The 20559-nt window shown below is 41.7% G+C and overlaps 1 protein-coding gene across 11 annotated transcripts in view; it reads left to right on the forward strand.

The window, feature by feature from the left end:
* The window catches only part of LOC108697535 (syntaxin-3), a 60419-nt gene that overhangs the window by 34899 nt on the left and 4961 nt on the right, over positions 1-20559 (forward strand). For 7 of the 11 annotated variants that reach the window (XM_041571217.1, XM_041571216.1, XM_041571213.1 and 4 more), the window contains 4 exons: positions 211-319; positions 1634-1707; positions 10387-10524; positions 10777-10887. In XM_041571217.1, the coding sequence (XP_041427151.1) occupies positions 211-319; positions 1634-1707; positions 10387-10524; positions 10777-10887 (432 nt within the window). Of the gene's footprint in view, positions 1-210; positions 320-1633; positions 1708-10386; positions 10525-10776; positions 10888-12200; positions 12324-20559 lie in introns of all 11 variants that reach the window. The other 4 variants (XM_041571219.1, XM_041571220.1, XM_041571218.1 and 1 more) reach the window with 1 other exon arrangement.

Here is a 20559-nt window from a genome sequence, read left to right on the forward strand (position 1 = left end):
ATATATATATATATATATATATATATATATATATATATATATCATCCTTCACTATGCATGAAAAAAATAGCATTGCATAAAAGTCACAGCTATGTTTCTAAAATTATTACAAAATTATTGGTTTAGCATTTTTACAAATGATTACAAATTGGTAGGTTTAAATCTTTTTTTATGAAAGAAAATGTAATGGTATGTGTTCTCGTTCCACAGCACTCTGTTTTGTCTCGGAAATTTGTGGATGTTATGACTAAATACAATGAAGCTCAGGTTGATTTCAGAGAAAAAAGCAAAGGCCGAATACAACGACAGCTGGAAATTAGTGAGTTGCCATTCTAATACACTCTAATTTCATATAACTCAAATTAAATACGACCATTTGAGACAATAAGTCAGTCTCCTTTGGGTATAAGGGGGAAGACTGTAAAGTTGATAGAACAGTAACACCAAATTATTAAAACATTTTTAAGTAATTTAAATATCATATGCCCTGCATTTGTAAAAATGATGTGTTGTGTAAAAGTTATGTGTTTGCTTTAGAAAGACTACTATAGTTTATATAAATAGGCTGCTGTGTAGCCATGGGGATAGGTATAGGACAAACTGCACACACATTATGCAATAAATTGTGTAAAATTCCCTAATTGCATATACTGTATTCATAGCATTGGGGGCAGCCATTCAAGCTGTAAAAGGAGAAAAGTCACAGGATACACAGTACATAACAGATAAGCACTGTAATCGAATGTACTAGTGCAGGGAAATAGTACATTATATTTAAATTCTTTAAAACATGTGTGGGCCTAACGTGGGTCTGAACAGGATAAACAGATGAATGGTGGTAAAATACCTGAAAAGACCAAAGCATGCCTTCTTATCCCCTTCTATGCAATGTTGAAGACCTGCCACAGGCAACCCGGCAGGCAGCGTCGCCCCCTCCACTGTGCACGGACAGCCGCGTTACCCCCCTTCACGAACACATTTGTCTTCGTTGGCAAAAGTTTCTTTTTTCCACATCTGTTTTCTAATAAATTGTGCAAAATCACAAACTCACAATTGATGTTCTGCACACATTCATGTCTGTGACCATGATTTTGTGACCATGATTTTTTTGTAAACACAGAGGCTTAAAACCCATACAAATCTCTGGGAATGCAGGTATACCCTTTTTCCTTACCCTAATCCAACTCGCTAATGTCATTACCTACCCCTTGACAACATCATCCTTGCCCCCTATACGTATTACCATGAAGTGATATAAGGGGTATTCCTTAAAACTGTAACCAATTGACAGGTGTTGCCCTGACATGAAAGTAAACTGAAATGGATTAACATATAAACTAGACAAAGGAAAGTTGTGTGAGATAACAGAAAATTATATGGAGACAGGATATGTGAAATAATATTAGAAGCTGAGAAGTATGTTTATGAAAAATAGAAAATAAAAATATGGAAAATATAATTCCCATATATGAAAGTTTTTTTGATATTTGTAAGATGTATCTTGGCAGAAGCTTTTAAAATGTACTGTTTTCCTTTAAAAAAAAAAACCTGTTATTTAATATACTGAAGTTAATCTGAAGCTTTTGCAGTCATCATACTTAATGTTGTCCTTCTCTCTTGCACTTCCGACCAGCTGGCAAAAGTACCACAGATGAAGAACTGGAAGAAATGTTAGAAAGTGGAAATCCTAGCATCTTCACTTCTGGGGTAAGAATAAAAATCAATGAGTATGGGGAAGAAATATTAATAATTTAGGGTGGGGATGGAAAATGGCATTTGCTATGCTTTTTAAGATATAGTAATACTTATTTTACAGGAGCAGAAGTAGAAATGTTTCGGGGGTATACGTGTTTCAGGATAAGGAATAACTTAAAAGAAAATAATTTCACAAACTGATTCAAAAGAAGGTTGAGTTAAGATTTTAAGTAATCTAAGGCTAGCACAGGTTATGTACAATGTTATGTCTTGTACACAGTGGTATAAAAAGAAATGGCACACAGCAAAGGCCAGATGACTTGCTTAAAACAGTATCAGGCACTAGGGGTAGGCAGAAGTGGCACGTGTCTAGGGTGCAATGGGGGGGGGGCACAAGGGCACATACCTTGCCTGCCTTCAGCTCTCCAAACAAGTTACAGAGGTTTTCCAAAGGCGGAATGAGGACTGGATCTGTCTTGGGAGTATGTTTGTTATGGCCCAGCGCTGAGCAGTATGAATGATAATGGCCTGACTTGTATTAAGGAATAAGATCCTGGACTTCATTCATTCATCATACTACTATGAGTTTGTGCCAGCATGGTTTTATGCATAATTGATCTTGCCAGACTAATTTAATTTCCTTTTATATGAAGGTGAGCAGAGACCTGGAATCAGGGAAGGCAGTGGATGTTATCTACTTAGACTTTGAAGACATTCTTCCTATTACTGTGAAATTGTGAAGCTTCCTGCTGGCACAGCCAGGTACTGATTTGGGTGGGGGGCCATATGTTTGCTTTTTCTGCTGGCACAGCTCCATAAATACTTGGGGGCAATATGATGTGATCAGATTTATTTTTGGCTGCTGCTGGCACAGGTAAAGATTTGGGCAATATGATGGCTGCTGGAGGGCTGTGTGAAGGATGGCTGCTGGGCTTGCTGATACAGGCATGGGGGGGCAGTATAATGGATGCAGCGTAAGTTCAAAAAAAAAAAGTCTTTCACATCAGATGACACCCAACGCGTTTCGCGTGTCTCCACACGTAGTCATAGCAACCTAGCCGCTAATTAATTAATTGAATAAGCTTGCAGCACCTGTAAATTGTTGGTATGACTATTAAGACATACCCTTAAATCCATATGCCTCCTCCTCCCCTGTGTATAATACAGTACCTTCAGCATATGATTAAACATCTTAGGGGCCCCTAACAATATTTTTAAAATGCTAACAAACCCCGAGAACAAATACCAGGCTTATGTTCCATAGGTCAGGCAGAGTATGGCAAACACAGGGTGCAAAGAGCAGGCAAAGTATGACACACACAGGGAGCATAGGGAAGACAGAACAGAGCAGGAGACAGGAAAATCAGGACCACTCTAGGATGTACTACATACAGTGACTCAGTGCTGGTGCCCCATTCGCATTTTGAATATGGTGTGAACAGGTGAACAATGTGCGCAGTTTCAGTCTGGGTCTCAGGTGTGAACAGTAGAGGTGTCGCAAGTGTGAATAATGCAGGGGGGATTACATGTGTGAACAATACAGGGGATTGCATTCTGAATTTGAAGTTTAAACTATGCAGGGGCCAGTAAATCTCTGTAGTGATACCATTTAAATCTTACAAAAAGCAGACACAGCAGGCAGACTTTGATGTGGAGGGCCACATAAACGGTCACAGTTGGACAGCCCTGACGTAGATGGTTCTTCACAGTTAGGGCAGTGATGTTGTGGAATGCACTGCCGGAAGATGTAGTGATGGTTGATTATGTTAATGCCTTAAGTGTGTCTTAGATGATTTCTTGGACAAGCATAATATCCAAGGCTATTGTGATACTAAAATCTATAGTTAGTTTATGAGTATATATAGCTTATGTGAGTGCATGGAGTGGTCGGTGTGTGTATGTATGGATGCTGGGTTGAACTTGAAGGACTTTGGTATTTTTTTCAACCCAATCTAACTATGTAACTATGTGTGTACCCAAGGGCTTCAGGCAATTCCAACTGAGGGGTGATTCTGAAACTTTTTTCATCCATCCAGTGAGCATAATAATAGTTTGGGCGAAAATACATATTGAATAACATTGTGTGCTGTTGCATTAAAAGTTGATGTCTATGCTTTATTGAGAAAAATGCTCTTTATCTCTTGAATGGATCACTTTTTTTTTCACAAATCTTTTTATTTGTTTCTCAATATGCAGATGAAATAAATTGTAGCAAAATAAAAAAAAATAAATAAATAAGGTAAACAGTCAATGTCAAGTACAGATTTGAATATGAGAAAGCAGGGTTGACAATAGTAATCTAAGTTCTTACCAAGTGATCATAAAAGAAAAGAACCGGGTAGGTATTCCTCTATCTATAAATATTGAAAGTTTCTCATGATTTCATTGTCTGTAGATGATGAGTTGGAATGTTAGAGATTTGTGATCATGTTAGAGTGGTTGTAAATATTTGGTTAAGATGATGACTCCCGCGGGGTCCCATTGTAGTTGGTTGTTGTGGATTACCAACAGACCTTAGCAGTTGTTCCTCCTCACAGACAAGATCGGTCCCCATCAGCAGCTCCCTTTCGTACCACGTGGTATTTTGAAAAGTTTGGATAGTTAGTAATTTTGTGGGTGATGGAAGGGTGTTTATGTAAGTCAGCCAGGTGTCAAAAAACAGTCCTGTGTTTTTTTCCTTGTTTGTTAACGTTTCTATCCAATCTAAGTGAAATATGTATTGCAATTTTTGTTGCACCAAAGATATTGGAGGAGGGAATTGAGATAGCCAGGTGTGTAGGATGGCTTTCCTGGCTGCCGCGCCAGTCTTTCTGCTAGGGCCCTCTCCGGTTTGGAGGTATGTGGAGTAGGTTGCATTTTGCTAAATATAGCCCATGTGGCATTAATGTTCAGTGACTTCCCAGATAGGTTTTCCCAGTAACTAGCGATTTCCTTCCAGAACTGCTGTATAAGTGGGCATGACCATAGACAGTGTATTATATCAGCTCTGGGTGCTCCGCATTTTAGGCAGTTATCTGAATGTGTTGTGCCTATATGAAATCTTTTTAAAGGTGTTAGGTAAGTATGGTGTAGAATTTGTAAGGACATTTCTGGTATATACTAGCAGGCAGAATTTTCATCATTCATGTGTGGTATCTGTAATGGAAACTGTTACATTTTCTCAAGATGGCTTCCAAGATGGCGACCCTCTGCTCCACCGCATGGCTCCTGCTGGGCGCTGTCCTGTGACATCAGCATCTTCTCGCCCTGGGATTGGTCGCCGGCGACGGAATGGACGCCGGCGTCAGAATCGGGCGCCGGCGTCAAGACGTCAGCGTGAGGACGCTGGCGTCTGCGTCTGACGCCAGCGCGTCAACATTTTGGCGCCAAGCCTTGGACTATTTAAACCCCATTCCCCTTTTCTTCTTTGCCCAATTATAGGTTCCATTGACTTGTGTTCCTGGGTGTGTTATATATATATTCTGATTATCCGTGTACCGACCTTTGCCTGTTTCTTGTCTTCGTTTGATTGCCGCCTGAACTGATATTTTGCCTGTACCTTGACGATTGTTCTGGATAAACCCTTTTTGTACTTCGAACCTGGTTTGGTCTCCTCTTTGGTCCTCAACTTTACTGCTGCGCCTTCGGGCCCATTACAGTATAATTGGGCCATGGACCCCTCGGAGGAGGCCCAAGCACCTCTTGATGTCGGAGGGGCCATTCGTGGATTGGCTTCTTGGATGAAGACGTATGAAGCTCAACAATCCCATTTTGGCCAGGCCCTTGAAGCGATTTTGGAGAAGCTTACTGCTCTGTCTCCTGCAGCCCCTGCGGTTGTGCCTGCTCCGGCCATTTCAATTCCGCTTCAGGTTTCCGAGCCACGTCTGCCTGCTCCACCTCTTTTCAGCGGTGATCCGGAAGCGTGTAGAGGCTTTATCAATCAGTGCGAGTCAGTTTGTTTCCGAACGTGCAAAAGTGGGTTATATAATCACTCGTCTGCAGGGAAAAGCTTTGGAGTGGGCATCACCCTTTTGGGAAAAGGAGGATCCGCTTATTGACAACGCCAGGGCCTTTGTCCAAGAACTCCGTACGGTGTTCGATGCTCCAGGTCGTGCCACTGCATCCTCCGCTAGACTTTTCCAGCTGCAGCAAGGCGTCCGCTCTGTCTCTGAGTATGCCATAGAATTCCGCACTCTGGTGGCGGAGACTTCTTGGAACAACGACGGTTACCATGCAGCCTTTTACAATGGATTGGCCATGCGGATAAAAAACGATCTGGTGTCTCGTGAAATTCCCTCCAGATGGGAGGACTTGGTCGCCTTGGCCGTGAAGGTGGATACCCGCCAGAGAGAGTTCCAGGCCGAACTTGACCGTGAACGCTCCAGGAGGAGTTCCCGATTTCAGCCTATCCTGGCCCCCCGCTTCCAGAGACCCTTGCTCTATGATCCTGCTTACAACTCGCCCTCTCCAACTCCTGCGGCTTCTGCTTCTTCTTCATTACCAGCTGAGGAACCGATGCAGATCGGACGGGCTCGTCTTTCCGAACAGGAGAAGAATCGGAGAAGGGCGGCGGGGTTATGTCTCTACTGCGGGGGCAAAGCTCACTTTGCTCATGAATGCCCAGTGAAGCCGGGAAACGCCAAGGCCTAGGTAAGTTTGGGGAGACTTACCTGGGCGGGATTTGTCATTCTCCCCATTCTTCTACTCAACGTTTCCTCCTCCCAGTGCAGATCCAGTTTGGTTCCAAAAAGATTTCTTCTCAGGCCTTCCTTGATTCCGGCGCTGCCGGAAATTTCATGGATCGAAGCTTCGCTGGAAACCATTCCATTCCTCTCCAGTCTTTGGCGAATCCTCTTCGAGTCCTGGCGATTGATGATCGTCCCTTGTCTTCGGCTATCATCTCGCAATCCACTCGAGAACTTTCTTTCAAGGTGGGCACCATGCATCTGGAAAGACTGTCCTTTCTTCTTATTGATTGCCCCTCCACTCCAGTCGTTCTTGGTCTTCCATGGTTGTGTCTCCATAATCCTGTTATTGATTGGGCTTCTACACAAGTTTCCAGGTGGAGTCCATTTTGCTCACAGAACTGTTTACCTGCTGTTCCTGTCGTTAAAATTTCTTCTGTGTCATCAAACTCCTTACTTCCCTCTGTGTATCAAGCATTTGCCGATGTCTTTAATAAAACTTCTGCCGAGAAACTTCCACCTCATCGTCCATACGACTGCCCTGTAGAACTTTTATCTGGCTCCATGCCTCCTCGTGGCCGCACCTACCCACTGTCTCCCTCAGAGACTTCTGCGATGAAGTCCTATATCCAGGAAAATCTTCAGAGAGGATTTATTCGTCCTTCCATCTCCCCTGCAGGAGCGGGATTCTTCTTTGTTGAAAAGAAAGATGGTAGTTTGCGGCCCTGCATCGACTACAGAGGACTTAACAAAATCACCATTAAAAACAGGTACCCTCTCATTTCTGAACTGTTTGATCAACTTAGGGGTGCCAGTCTCTTTACTAAGTTGGATCTTCGTGGGGCCTATAACCTCATTCGGATTCGTGAGGGGGACGAGTGGAAGACTGCCTTCAATACCCGGGATGGTCATTATGAGTACCTGGTCATGCCGTTTGGTCTTTGTAATGCTCCTGCGGTCTTCCAAGAATTTGTTAATGACATTTTTCGAGATTTATTGGGGCAGTGTGTGGTCGTCTACTTGGATGACATTCTTATTTTTTCTAAAGATCTCCAGGAACATCGCAACCAAGTACGTGAAGTGCTATCCAGACTGAGGAAAAACAATCTGTACGCCAAGTTGGAAAAATGCATCTTCGAAGTTTCTTCTATCCCTTTTCTTGGCTATATCATTTCTTCTCTAGGCTTCAAGATGGATCCTGCCAAGGTTTCTGCAATCCTAGACTGGCCTCTTCCTACCAGCGTTAAAGCTGTTCAAAGGTTTGTCGGTTTTGCAAATTACTATAGACAGTTCATTAAAAACTTTTCTTCCAGACTTGCTCCAATCCTTGCCTTGATTCGTGGTGGAAACAAACCTCAACACTGGCCCCCTCAAGCTTTGGAAGCCTTCAAGTCTCTCAAAGAAGCATTTTCCTCTGCTCCAATCCTTAGACACCCCGAGCCTCTCCAACCTTTCTTCATCGAAGTCGACGCCTCGGATATCGGTGCTGGAGCTGTATTATCTCAGAGATCTTCTTCTGATGGTAAACTTCATCCGTGTGCTTTCCTTTCCAAAAGATTTTCTTCCCCTGAACAGAACTATGACGTTGGCAACCGGGAGCTACTTGCTGTTAAACTGGCCTTGGAAGAATGGAGACACTTATTAGAGGGTTCCTCTGTTCCGGTGACGATCTTTACTGACCACAAAAATCTCGAATTCATCCAATCCCTCAAACGCCTCAATCCCCGACAAGCCAGGTGGGCACTTTTCTTTTCTCGTTTTAATTTTGTCATTACTTTTCGCCCTGGTTCCAGAAACAGGAAGGCTGATGCACTATCCAGAAGCTTTATTCCTGAGGATTCTTGCTCCGAGGACCCTGAGCCTGTTGTTCCTTCTTCCAAGATTATTGCAGCCTTGTTCCCTTCCTGTGCTCCTCAGTTACTCTCCGCTCAAGCTTCCGCCCCTGAAGAGACTCCCCTGGGTTTAGCTTTTGTTCCTCCTGAATTCCGTCTTGCCATTTTGTCACAGTCTCACAATTCCAAACAGGCTGGTCATCCTGGGATTAAAAAGACTACCGAACTTTTGTCTCGTTTGGTCTGGTGGCCATCTTTAAGGAAGGATGTTAAAGACTTTGTTTCCTCTTGTTCCACCTGTGCCGTTTCTAAGTCTGGACATTCTCCTCCCAAGGGTTTTCTGTTGCCTTTACCCATTCCTTCTAGACCTTGGACTCATCTTGCCATGGACTTTATTGTCGATCTTCCAAACTCTTCTGGCCACACTGTCATCTGGGTGGTGATAGACAGATTTAGTAAGATGGCTCATTTCACTCCTCTCCGCAAACTGCCATCTGCTCCGGAACTTTCTGAACTCTTCATCAAGCATATTTTTTTCGTCTACATGGCTTTCCTGCAGAAATCGTGTCTGATCGTGGTCCTCAGTTTGTGTCTAAGTTTTGGAGGTCACTGTGCAAAGCCTTGAATATTTCTCTTCAATTTTCTTCCGCTTACCATCCTCAGTCTAATGGGGCCGCCGAACGTGTCAACCAAGCATTGGAGCAGTTCCTGCGTTGTCATGTGTCCTTGTGTCAGGATGACTGGTCGGACCTTCTTCCATGGGCGGAGTTTGCCCACAACAATTCCATGCATTCCTCTTCCCAGAAATCTCCTTTTTTTTGTGTTTTTGGTTTAAATCCTTTGGCATTTCCTCAAGACCTCCTACTCACCAACGTTCCTGCCGCCAATGATCAGGCTGCCCATATGATGGCCATCTGGCATGCTACGGCTGCTAATTTGGAAAAGAGTGCTTCTTCCCAGAAGAAATTTGCCGAAAAAAAGCGGATTGCTTCTCCTACTTACTCTCTTGGTGACAAGGTTTGGTTGTCCACTCGAAATATTCGTCTCAGGATTCCCACTCCTAAACTTGGTCCCAAGTTCATCGGTCCCTTCCCCATCATCGAGGTCATCAATCCTGTGGCAGTCCGTCTTCTTCTTCCATCTGAGATGAGGATCCCTAATGTGTTTCATGTGTCTCTCCTTAAGCCTGCAGTCTCCTCTCCCTCTTCTTCTTCCACAGCTCCTGTTGTTGTCGATGATCTTTTGGAATTCGAAGTTAGCAGAATCTTAGACTCTCGCTTTTCCAGGGGTGCTCTCCAATACCTCATTGAGTGGAAGGGTTTCGGTCCTGAGGAATGCTCCTGGGTGAGGAAATCTGACGTTCATGCTCCCATCCTTGTCCGCAGGTTCCACAAGCAGTTTCCCTCTCGTCCTGGTCCCGGTGGTCCTGAGGCCCCCCCTAAGGAAGGGGGTACTGTAATGGAAACTGTTACATTTTCTCAAGATGGCTTCCAAGATGGCGACCCTCTGCTCCACCGCATGGCTCCTGCTGGGCGCTGTCCTGTGACATCAGCATCTTCTCGCCCTGGGATTGGTCGCCGGCGACGGAATGGACGCCGGCGTCAGAATCAGGCACCGGCGTCAAGACGTCAGCGTGAGGACGCTGGCGTCTGCGTCTGACGCCAGCGCGTCAACATTTTGGCGCCAAGCCTTGGACTATTTAAACCCCATTCCCCTTTTCTTCTTTGCCCAATTATAGGTTCCATTGACTTGTGTTCCTGGGTGTGTTATATATATATATTCTGATTATCCATGTACCGACCTTTGCCTGTTTCTTGTCTTCGTTTGATTGCCGCCTGAACTGATATTTTGCCTGTACCTTGACGATTCTTCTGGATAAACCCTTTTTGTACTTCGAACCTGGTTTGGTCTCCTCTTTGGTCCTCAACTTTACTGCTGCGCCTTCGGGCCCATTACAGTATCGAAGAATATCCGTGTTTTCAGATTGTGGGATGATTGCCTTCCATTTCGTGACATTCATGGTGGTATTATCTACTGTATATCAGTGGTTGTCCTAAATGGATCACTTTTTGAACGTCAGTTGTTTAATTTAATTTATTTTACAGCACTACTGAATTTGTATTCACTTTATAAAGCATTCATGTGAATAAAAGCAATACAAAATAGTAGTCTCATTTTTTTTACTCTTTCTACAGATAATTAATGACTCACAAATATCCCGTCAGGCGCTAAGTGAAATTGAATCCAGACATCGTGATATTGTACAATTGGAGAGTAGCCTAAAAGAACTCCATGATATGTTTATGGATATTGCCATGCTTGTGGAAAACCAGGTAACCTAAATGTGAAATGTTTGAAAATATAATGTTGAGAAAGTACATGGATATCAGTGCCAACTGAGTTATTACCTGTCAATAAAACTGTAAGCTATGTTTGTATTTTCTATCCTTAATGCTATGATTTTCATGGAAATTGAGACTTCTTATAGATCAGGTAACTACAAAAATAAAGATTGTGCACGTGTATATTTACAATTCTTTACTGTCCCCCACTTTCACTTTTAATAATAATTTTATTCTTAACAGGGGGAATCGTTAGACAATATAGAGTTAAATGTAATGAATTCTGTGGAACATGTGGAGAAAGCACGTGAGGAAACTACAAAAGCTGTGAAATACCAAAACAAAGCACGCAAGGTGAGAAGGGATATTGCATTGCATATTTTCAGATTTACACCTGAGGCAGAGCAAGGGTAGTTGAAGAGAGAAGAGAAGAAATCTGAGGGCAATATAAAAGACAACTCTAAAGGCATCTGTTACTCATATTTTACTTTGTGTACCTCTTTATTCATCTATTTTCCTTTACTTTCATCCACAACTTCCATATTCCGCACTCATATCATAAAATTCCCTGGTATTCGTCTTGCACCCCCCCCCCCGGGATCCATCCTCGTCCCACCCTTCTTTGTTTCCATGTGTATTCCCTTCTCTTTGAAAAGGGTACTCTAATAGATCGTATTGAAAATAACATGGATTAGTCAGTTGGATTTGTGGAACGAGCTGTGGCTGATACAAAGAAAGCTGTAAAATACCAGAGTGAAGCCAGAAGGGTGAGAACAACCATTAAATATTTGATCATTTAATAGCTACCTATACCTAACCCATCCCAAGTAACCACTGTGTGTGACTAAATAGCCAAAATAAACATGGTATATCTGAAAATACAAAGGACCCTGTAATGTGGCAAAAATACGATATGTGACCCCTTATATACCCAAAATATCTATTTATTTTCTCTTTTTATTCTCTTTTCACCTCCTTTGCTTTGACTACATAATTAATAGGAATACCTGACCAAGTGTTGGTTTGCCTTCAGGTTAAATTTTAGAATGGCCTATTCTTAGCATCTCTTCAGTTGGTCTTTTTTTATAGCTATAGTTAATAGTTATAAGTTTATAGTTATTTTTTAAATTATTTGCCTCTGACTATTCTGACTATTTCCATCTTTCAAATAGGAGTCACTGACCTCAGCAGTCAAAAAACTATTGCTGTGTGAGGCTACAATTTGTATTGATACTTTTTATTAGTTAGGCCCCCTCAATTCATATATCAGCCTCTCATTCAAACCAGCAACCAGATAGCTGCTGAAATTCCAAAACAAAGAGACGTTGAACAAAAAGCTAAATAATTTTAAAAAATGCAAATAATAAAACATGAAGACCAGGTGCTCTGATGTAGAGCAGAATAGCTCTATATCATACTAAAAGTTAATTTGAAGGTGAACAACCCTTTTTAAGAAAAGGTACTGACAGTTTGTAATATCCTGTTAATGATCTGGGGTATATAAAAATGTTTTATTATTATTAAATTAGGGTCAACTCCAGATAAGGGCAGGAAGACAGAATGACAGTGACTAAGAACACACATTAAAAATGCATTTTATCATATATGCCATCTGTTCCTGAGAGTTTGGTATATATTATTCCTTCCCTCAATGTTCCTTCCCTCAGAAAATGATCATAATTTGTGTGGTGGTAGCTGTGCTGATAGGAATTGTGGCTTTGATTATCGGTTTGTCAGTGGGACTGAAGAAATGAAACTAAAGCTGATCCCTGTAACAGGAAAATGCTCTTGTAAGTAGTAAGAATTTATATTAACCTAGCATGCTATGGAAAATAGATGTAATTACTAGGATTTCTCCAAAGAAAACATCAAAAAAAATTTGTAGGATGGAGTTCTTTTAATGTACTTATTTAAATCCCTTTTAGAACCCAGTGATCCAATCACAAGATATCCAAAATGCTGTTTCTTGCCGATTCCCAGGCAGATGATTTTAGCAGATAATTAATTAATTTTCTGGTATAAATCAGAATGTACTTTCTGAACCCTCAAGAAGTCTGGTGATCACTGAAGGGACCCTATTGTCTACTGTCACAGACCCTGTCTTTGGACAATGTTTTGGGGAAGAAAAAACCTAAAAATTTCATTATACATTCTTTAAGAATCTCTAGTAAATAGCGTCAATTCACCTGAAGGTGAGCTGTCCATTTAATTTGCATGTGAGCAATTAAAGAAATGTTAGCCTCAGTTACAAATATTTTAGTATAGTTCTTCATGTACTGTATACTTTACTTTCTGTGTATGGGTTTTTTTTCTTAACCTCTTGGCTGCTGTGAATTGTAAAATCTACTTTGCTTCCTGAGTAGGACCAGATTTCAGTTTCCTGGTAACTCTTTGATCAATGCCACGTTGCTTGTTGTCTGGCAGCAAGCAGCACAGTAGGATTAGAGGCAGACCATAGACAACTGGTGAATTTCATGGTTTTAGAGAAAAGGGGAGATAGAGATGTTACAAGATTATCACATGTTGTTAGAAGCAAGATTAGAGCAAACCACAAAATATTCTACTTATTGTATCCCTTGATACAATTATTAAAAAAAAGATTTAAATGTTAAATTATTCTTTTTTTTTTTATTAGTTGTTTTTCAGTTAAGCTTTTTTTCAGCAACTCTTTGGTTGGTAAGGGTCTAGTTTACCTAGCAACCAGGCAGTGGTTTGCAAGAGAGACTGTATTATAAATAGGAGAGTGCCTGAATAGAAACATAAGGAATAAAAGCAACAATAATCATAAAATTGAAAGCTCACAGAGCAATAGTTTTTTTAGCTGCAAGTGTGAGCACTCCCCTAGAAATATGTAGAAAAGGAAGGCAAATAATTCAAAAAGCTATAAGGATAAATAATGAAGACCAAATGCAAAGTTTCTAGTAATTGGACATTCTATTAAAATCTATATTAAAATTTGGCTTTAAAGCCATATTTAATTTACCAAATTTGTATAACTAAAATGCTATACAGTTAGGTCCATAAATATTTGGACAGACAACTTTTTTTTTCTAATTTTGGTTCTGTACATTACCACAATGACTTTTTAATGAAACAAGCCTTTTTTAACACAATCACTTCATTTCAAAAGAATATTCTACTTCTTTGCTTTAATAAACTCCTGGGTTGCTTTGGCTGTATGTTTTGGGTCATTGTCCATCTGTATTATGAAACACCTCCAATCAATTTGACTGCAGTTACCTGGATTTGAGCAGACAGTGTCTCTGAACACCCCAGAAATCATTCGGCTGCTTCTGTCCTGTGTCACATCATCGATAAAAACTAGTGTCCCAGTGTCACTGGCAGCCATGCACGCCCAAGCCATCACACAGCCTCCACCATGTTTTACAGATGATGTGGTATGCTTTGGATCATGAGCTGTTCCACACCGTCTCCATACTTTTTTCTTGCCATCATTCTGGTAGAGGTTCTGTCAAAAGAACTTTTTTCAAGAACTGTGCTTGCTTTTTTAGATTTAGATTTTTTTTAGCAAAATCCAATCTAGCCTTTCTATTTTTGATGCATATGCATGGCTTTCACCTTGCAGTGCACCCTCTGTATTTACTTTCATGCAGTCTTCTGTTCATGGTAGACTTGGATATCGATACACCTATCTCCTGGAGAGTGGTGTTCACTTGTTTGGCTGTTGTGAAGTGGTTTCTCTTCACCATGGAAATGATGTTGCGATCATCCACCACTGTTGTCTTCCGTTTTTGCGTTGCTGAGTTCACCGGTGCTTTCTTTCTCCGGATGTAACAAACTGTAGATTTTGCCACTCCTAATATTGAAGCAATTTCTCGGATGGGTTTGTTTCTGTTTTTGCAGCTTAAGGATGGCTTGTTTCACCTGCATGGAGAGCTCCTTTGACCGCATGTAATCTTCCACATACAAGCACCCCCCCTCAAATCAACTCCAGTGCTTTTATCTGCTTCATTGATAGACATAACAAAGTGATTACCCACACCTGCCCATGAAATAACCTTTGAGTCAATAAATTGTCAAATAACTTTTGAACCATTGGTCCAATTACTTTTGAGCCCCTGAAATGAAGTGATTGTGTTAAACAACGGCATTAAAGCTGAAAGTCTGCAGTTCAACTGCATCTGAGTTGTTTCATTTAAAAGTAATTGTCGTAATGTACAGAACCAAAATTAGAAAAAAAAGTTGTCTGTCCAAATATTTATGGCCCTAACTGTATATACTGTAAATATAAGAGCCTCACCAAGAGCTAACCCTGAGCTAAAGAATTGACACCTGACAACTATGTGGAGCAGCCACATAGTAAACCCAGCCCCCCCACACACATATACAATAATCATTTGGTTCCATACTGAAACTACACATTTCTATAAGCAGTAGCTTTAGATGACTAACACAATAGCCTGTTGTACACAACTGACTTTGCCTGGTATGGAATATTAAAGTAAAAATACATTTGTTTTGCATGTATTATTATTTTATATTCTCACCCCAACCTGCTGAAAACCAAAACACTAATCCTGCTTAAATATAATGCACCAATGTGTGGTATAAAAAAAGCTAAATTTAAATAAATCAGATCAGCGGCGTTCCCTAAAATAGATTAACTGTTTCCTCATGAAAGCTAATCAGATGTGTTTAATAGTTTTTGTATTTTTTTTACTGAAGGTTTTAGAATTAATGAACAGAAACAGCAGTAGAGAAGAGAGAAAGAAAAAAACTCTACACTGTATTGACCTGTCTTACATGGAATAATTATAATTTACTTTAATAATGTAGCACATATAAATACATATATATTTACACATGAAGGAAACAATTTATAAAGACAGCAGCTTTCTGGTTAGCACTCAAAAGTTCCTTTTGAGTTTGATTATTAAAAACTTAAAAACATAGGGGGGGGTTAAACAGGGTTGCAAGGTCCTCAGAAAATCTTAAAGTGTCTTAAAGTCATTACTTCAACCCAGTAAATCTGATATGCTGCAGAGTTTTCAACCATAAACTAATCCAGCACTTTAAATATAGGTCTGTTAGCCATATTCCTAAACTACAAAACTATTCCTTGCGTTATAACATTTTGTATTAAGTTAAAAGTATCATAAAACTTACATGATACTTTTGTTCCTTAACCAGACATTTGTCAGAGAATCTGAAAATAAAATACTGTTTTTGTGTGTGTTTTCAGCATAATAGCATTCTGACATAAACCTGATCAATCACTGTTTTTGGTAGTAATTATATTTCTAAATGGCAAATAATTTACTAAAATGTGTAGTAGAGCAGGGGTCCCCAACCTTTTTTGGACTGGGGACCAGTGCAAAATGGCACCGGGGGTGGGGTTGGGGATGGCGGGGTTGGGTCGGCAGGGGTCAGCAGCAAATTTGGATGCGCCGGCATCCAATTCGGGGTGCGCCGGCATCCAATTTGGCGCACCGGCGTCCAATTTGTTGTGCCGCGTTTTCGCTGCGGCCCAGTGCGGGAGTGTCCAAGATCCGCTTCCGGCCCGTGGCCCGGAGGTTTGGGACCCCTGTAGTAGAGTAATAAAAAACCAACAAACCTAACAGTCATGACATGCATGCTGCTGATTCCATATAATTGAATCATTAATTGAGGCATGTTCAAAATAATAATAGCTTGTTCCAAATAATAACAGTGTGGATTTAATGAGTCCATTCATTCTGTGAAAAAAATGGGTCAGTTACATCAGCTCCAGGAAGATCAAAGTAGGTCTAAAGTTACCTGTGAGTACTGTTAGAATTAGAAGATGCCTATGTGAAGCCAAGCTATTGGCAAGAAGCCCCTACGAAGTCCTATCGCGTCGCGCTGAAGATCCGAGTCTCCCAGAGTCGCGGTGAATACCTGACATTGCCCCCCCCTTAGGAACGGCCTCTGGACGTTTATCTGAGAAGGCTTGTTTGGATACTTCTGGTGAAACCTCTTTAAAAGATCAGTAGCATGAATGTTATCAGTGGGTTCCCAAGAGTTTTCTTCAGGACCATACCCCTTCCACTTGATAAGGTATTGAAGCTTCTTGTTCCTGATCCTAGAATCCAAAATCGATTCCACCTCGTATTCTTCATGATCGGAGACGATAATGGGATCTGGAACTAGAGAACTCCGGCCCTCAAACTGATTCTGGACCACCGGTTTCAGAAGTGCCGTATGAAAAACAGGATGAACCCGCAAGGACCTTGGAAGAAGAAGTTTGAAAGCAACAGAATTAATCTTCCGTAGGATTTCGAAGGGTCCAATAAAACGTTGTGCCAATTTCTTCGTAGGACAATTAAGTCTTAAATTAACAGTTGAAAGCCAAACCTTGTCCCCAACTTTAAACTCTGGATCAGGGGCTCTCTTCTTATCAGCAAAGTACTTGAAGTTCAATTGAGCCTTACGTAAATTCTGACGCAAGGTTACGAGATTTGACGACAAAAACTCAAGTCTCTCTTGAGCTACAGGAACCGATACTACCTGAGGAATACCTGGAATCATTGTTGGGTGAAACCCAAGATTGGCAAAAAAAGGAGTCTGTTTAGTGGAAGAATGAACAGAGTTATTGTAGGCAAATTCTGCCATTGGAAGAAGAGAAGCCCAATTGTCTTGCAGAAAGGACGAAAAACATCTCAAGTATTGTTCTAACGTTTGATTCGTCCTCTCCGTTTGTCCGTTGGTTTGGGGATGATAACCTGAAGAAAAGGATAATTTGATCTGTAGCCCTTCACATAATGCACGCCAAAATTTAGAAGTGAATTGCACTCCTCTGAGACAATGTCCTCCGGAAGACCATGAAGTCGAACAATCTCCTGGATGAATATCTTAGCCAGTCCAGGCGCTGAAGGAATGCCACACAGAGGGATAAAGTGAGACATCTTCGTGAGCCTATCTACTACAACAAAAATAGTAGAAAAACCTTCAGAACCAGGAAGATCCGTAATAAAATCCATTGAAATGGAACCCCAAGGGCGATCAGGTACTGGTAACGGATAAAGGAGACCTGAAGGTTTGGAAGTAGCTCCCTTGCATCTGGCACAAATCTCACAAGAGCGAACAAACTTCGCACAATCCCCTCCCAAAGTAGGCCACCAAAAATGACGACGAGCCAAATCAAGAGTCTTACGAAAACCTGAGTGTCCAGCCAGTGGAACATCATGAGCATATCCCAAAGCCTCCAATCTGAGAACTAAGGGAACAAAAAGTCTATTCCTGAAATAGTAAAGACCCTCGTGAGCCTCTAATCCAGGAGTACTAGGAATGGATTCCGGTGTGCAGAGTTCTTTCACCTTCTGAAGAAAGGAGGGTTGAAGAAGCAAAAAAAAATTTGGCTGAAGAACAGGATCTGCTCCAGACGACCGAGAAGGATCCAAAGAAAACATCCGCGACAAAGCATCGGCTTTAACATTTTTAGAACCAGGCCGGTAAGTTATGTGAAGATGAAACCTTGAAAAAAAAAGTGCCCAACGAGCTTGTCTTGGTCGGAGTCTTTTGGCAGAACGCAGATATTCTAAATTCTTATGGTCAGTAAGAACCAGAATCGGATGTGCAGCACCTTCCAAAAGGTGTCTCCACTCTTCTAAAGCCCACTTAATGGACAACAATTCTCTGTCTGCGACATCATAATTCTGTTCTGAACCAGATAACTTCCTGGAAAAGAAGGCCACTGGATGCATTAAACCTTGAGGAACAGAACGCTGAGATAGTACAGCTCCAACGGCAACTTCAGAGGCGTCTACTTCCAGGATAAAGGGCAGAGAAGGATCTGGATGTGTGAGAACACGGGCTGTGGTAAAAGCTTTCTTCAATTGCTCAAAAGCCGACTGAGCTGAAAAAGACCATTGAAATCTCACCTTTTGTTTAGTGAGATCCGTGAGTGGTTTAATGATGCCAGAAAAATTACGTATAAATTTGCGGTAAAAGTTGGAAAACCCGATGAACCTCTGGACTGCCTTACGATCATTGGGGGTTGGCCAGTCCAGGATAGCCGAAACTTTCTTAACATCCATGACGATTCCATTGGTGGATATCACAAATCCTAAGAATTCAATTCGATGCTTCTCGAATTCACATTTTTCCACGTTAACGACTAAGTGATGAAGGCGTAACCGAGAAAATACTTCTCGCATGTGTCTACGGTGCTCTTCTAAAGAAGTTGAATAGACCAAAATGTCGTCCAGATATGCCACAACAAAAGTATCTAGAATGTCCCGAAAAATGTCATTAATAAAGTGTTGGAAAGTTGCTGGTGCGTTACATAAACCAAACGGCATGACGAGGTACTCATAGTGCCCGTACCGTGTACGGAAGGCCGTCTTCCATTCATCGCCTTCTCTCACTCGAATCAGATTATAAGCACCCTTCAGATCAAGCTTAGAAAAAACGGTTGCTGAACGCAGTCTCTGGAAAAGTTCGTGAATTAAGGGAAGAGGGTATCTGTTCTTGATCGTTACTTTATTCAGTTCACGATAATCGATACAAGGTCGCAGTGAATGATCCTTCTTTTCTACAAAAAAGATGCCTGCTCCTGCTGGAGACGTGGAGGATCTAATGAAGCCTTTTCGAAGATTCTCATCAATATAATCCTGTAGAACCTTCAGTTCGGGTTCGGAAAGGGGAAAAATGCAACCAAAGGGAATAGGTGAACCAGGGAGTAAGTCAATAGGACAATCATAAGCCCTGTGTGGGGGAAGAATGTCCGCCAAACTTTCATTGAAAACATCAAGGAATTCATGGTAAACGACCGGGACCGAGGATAACAAATCTCGATTCTTCTCAGAAGCACAAACCAAGGCTTGATGGAGGCCAGGTGACTCTCCTTGCACACAATTCTTGAGACAAAAAGAAGAAGACAAGAATAATTTCCCTGAAACCCAATCAATGACTGGATTATGGACCCTCAACCATGGTAGCCCAATAATAATTGGAAATAGGGGTGAAGGAACCACATCGAAACAGATAGTTTCATGATGAGACTTGTTTATTGTAACATTTAAAAGTTCAGTCTCAAAGGCAACAGGTCCAGAATTCAAAGGTGAACTGTCCGCCATTCTGATCAATACTGGTTGAGACTTCGGGCGTAAAGGGAAACCATGGATACGGGCAAAGGTAGAGTCAATGAAACAGCTACTGGCCCCAGAGTCAATGATTGCTGTCACTTGCACTTGTATTCTTCCCCACTGTAACGAAAGCAAAAGAGAAATATGGGAATTCTTTAACTGCAAACGAAGTCCCAACCCAGCCCTACCGGAAGTAATATTACCATCAGGGCGGAGAGGACATGTCCGCAGGAGGTGACCAGCAGCACCGCAGTAAAGGCAAAGGTTCAAACGCCTTCTCTTCAATCTTTCCTCAGGACCGAGGCCAGGACGGGTCAGACCAAGTTGCATTGGTTCAGGTTCAGTGGAAGAACTGGATGAGGTGCCTGGAAAAGGAGCTCTGGGGACCATCCAGGAGACGGGAACTGAAGACTTCTCCGTACGTCTTTCTCTCAGGCGTCTGTCAAGCTGGATGGTAAGCTGAATGAGCTCATCCAAAGGAATAGGCACTCCAACTCTGGCTAATTCATCTTTTAGCTGCGTTGATAGTCCAACTCTGTAATGATGTCTGAGAGCGGACTCGTTCCAGCTTGTGTCAACAGCCCACCTCCGGAATTCCGCGGCATAGTCCTCCACAGGGCGCTTCCCTTGCGTGAGAGAATGTAAAGCAGCTTCTGCGGTTTCTGGGCACTGTGGGTCATCATATAAGGAAGCCATGGCTGCAAAGAAAGTCTCTACATCCTTTAGAAAAGGGCTATCAAGCTCTAAGAGGCAGTGAGCCCAAGTTTGAGGTTCGCCTTGAAGAAAAGAAATAACGGTTCCCACTTTAACTTTTTCGCCGGCATAGGTCTTGGGCTTCATAGAGAACAGCAACCTACAACTGTTCCAGAAAGACCGAAACTGCTTCCGATCCCCAGCAAATCTCTCGGGTAAATGAATCTTCGGTTCATAATGTCCAGACGCGGATGCTGGCGAAGAATCA

Source organism: Xenopus laevis, chromosome 7S (assembly GCF_017654675.1).
Source record: "Xenopus laevis strain J_2021 chromosome 7S, Xenopus_laevis_v10.1, whole genome shotgun sequence".
Taxonomy (NCBI): domain Eukaryota; kingdom Metazoa; phylum Chordata; class Amphibia; order Anura; family Pipidae; genus Xenopus; species Xenopus laevis.